The sequence below is a fragment of the Plasmopara halstedii genome (genome assembly GCF_900000015.1).
Source record: "Plasmopara halstedii genome assembly, contig: Scaffold_287, whole genome shotgun sequence".
Classification (NCBI taxonomy): domain Eukaryota; phylum Oomycota; class Peronosporomycetes; order Peronosporales; family Peronosporaceae; genus Plasmopara; species Plasmopara halstedii.
In genome coordinates this window covers 91,849-92,721 of record NW_020187208.1, presented here as the reverse complement: position 1 = coordinate 92,721, position 873 = coordinate 91,849, and the positions used below count along the sequence as shown (strand labels likewise).

At 53.3% G+C, this 873-nt stretch overlaps 1 protein-coding gene across 1 annotated transcript; it reads left to right on the top strand.

Annotated features, from left to right (window-relative positions):
* Positions 1-65: 65 nt before the first annotated feature.
* PHALS_04914 (uncharacterized protein) lies at positions 66-521 on the top strand (the record flags this gene model as incomplete). The annotated part of the gene is made up of 1 exon (XM_024722623.1): positions 66-521. One exon carries the CDS (start codon positions 66-68, stop codon positions 519-521), a length of 456 nt encoding a protein of 151 aa, XP_024573681.1.
* Between the last annotated feature and the right edge of the window lie 352 nt (positions 522-873).

Below are 873 nucleotides of genomic sequence, written 5' to 3'. Positions count from 1 at the left end.
AGAAGCATCACACAAAGATTGTGAAGGCGGTCAAGGCGACGTCGATAATAGAGGTAACCGAGTCTATGCTGAACGACGAGAACACGGCACTGCTTGACTTGCTGCCTGACCGCGTACTGGCAGATACAAAGGTCGGTGGAATTGTCAAGATCATTGAGAACACGACAAACCCCGGCAACATTGTGAAGAAGCTGATCGAGAGCCCTCTTGCGTTCAACAGCGCGCTATCACTTAAGATGACAAGTCAAGATAATGACATCGCTGAACTCGCTCAATTGCATGTGATCAAACGGGTTTTGTGTGCGACAAACCCCGCCGACGACACGACCTTTGCAAACAAGTGGAACAAGACCATGGGCTCGACAGTACTATCGAAGCGCGCAGACATCTTCGAAGCTTGCAGCGCATGGTGGAGACACTCCGACGCGATCACAGAGTTGTCACGAGCAACGAAGGCTCTTGGCATGTTTGAGATGGCTTTGATGGCGACAGCTCCGATGCTCTTCAAGAACGACCACTGAATCCAGTATTTCACGGGTCGGCCAGTGGAGTGGATCCCGGCGCACCACACGCGCCTTTTGCACCTGAACACGCTGCTCATGCTGCTGCGGTCGGATATAGGCACCCATTTCATGACGCAGTGGTGCGAGGTACAATGACAGGGTCACCTGCTCGATGACTTGGAAGCTCTACGGGCGCTTGATGACTTCTACCCTGGAAACACGTCGGTGCTGAAGACCTGCGTTGCTGACGATGGCTCGGTGACGACAGTGGCGAGTGCCTTGGCGACTCATTGCTAAAGGCCTCTCATCCCAGCACGCCTGGAATGGTGTTAGTCTCTTGACTGCCAATACAAACGGTGTCAAGACGAAC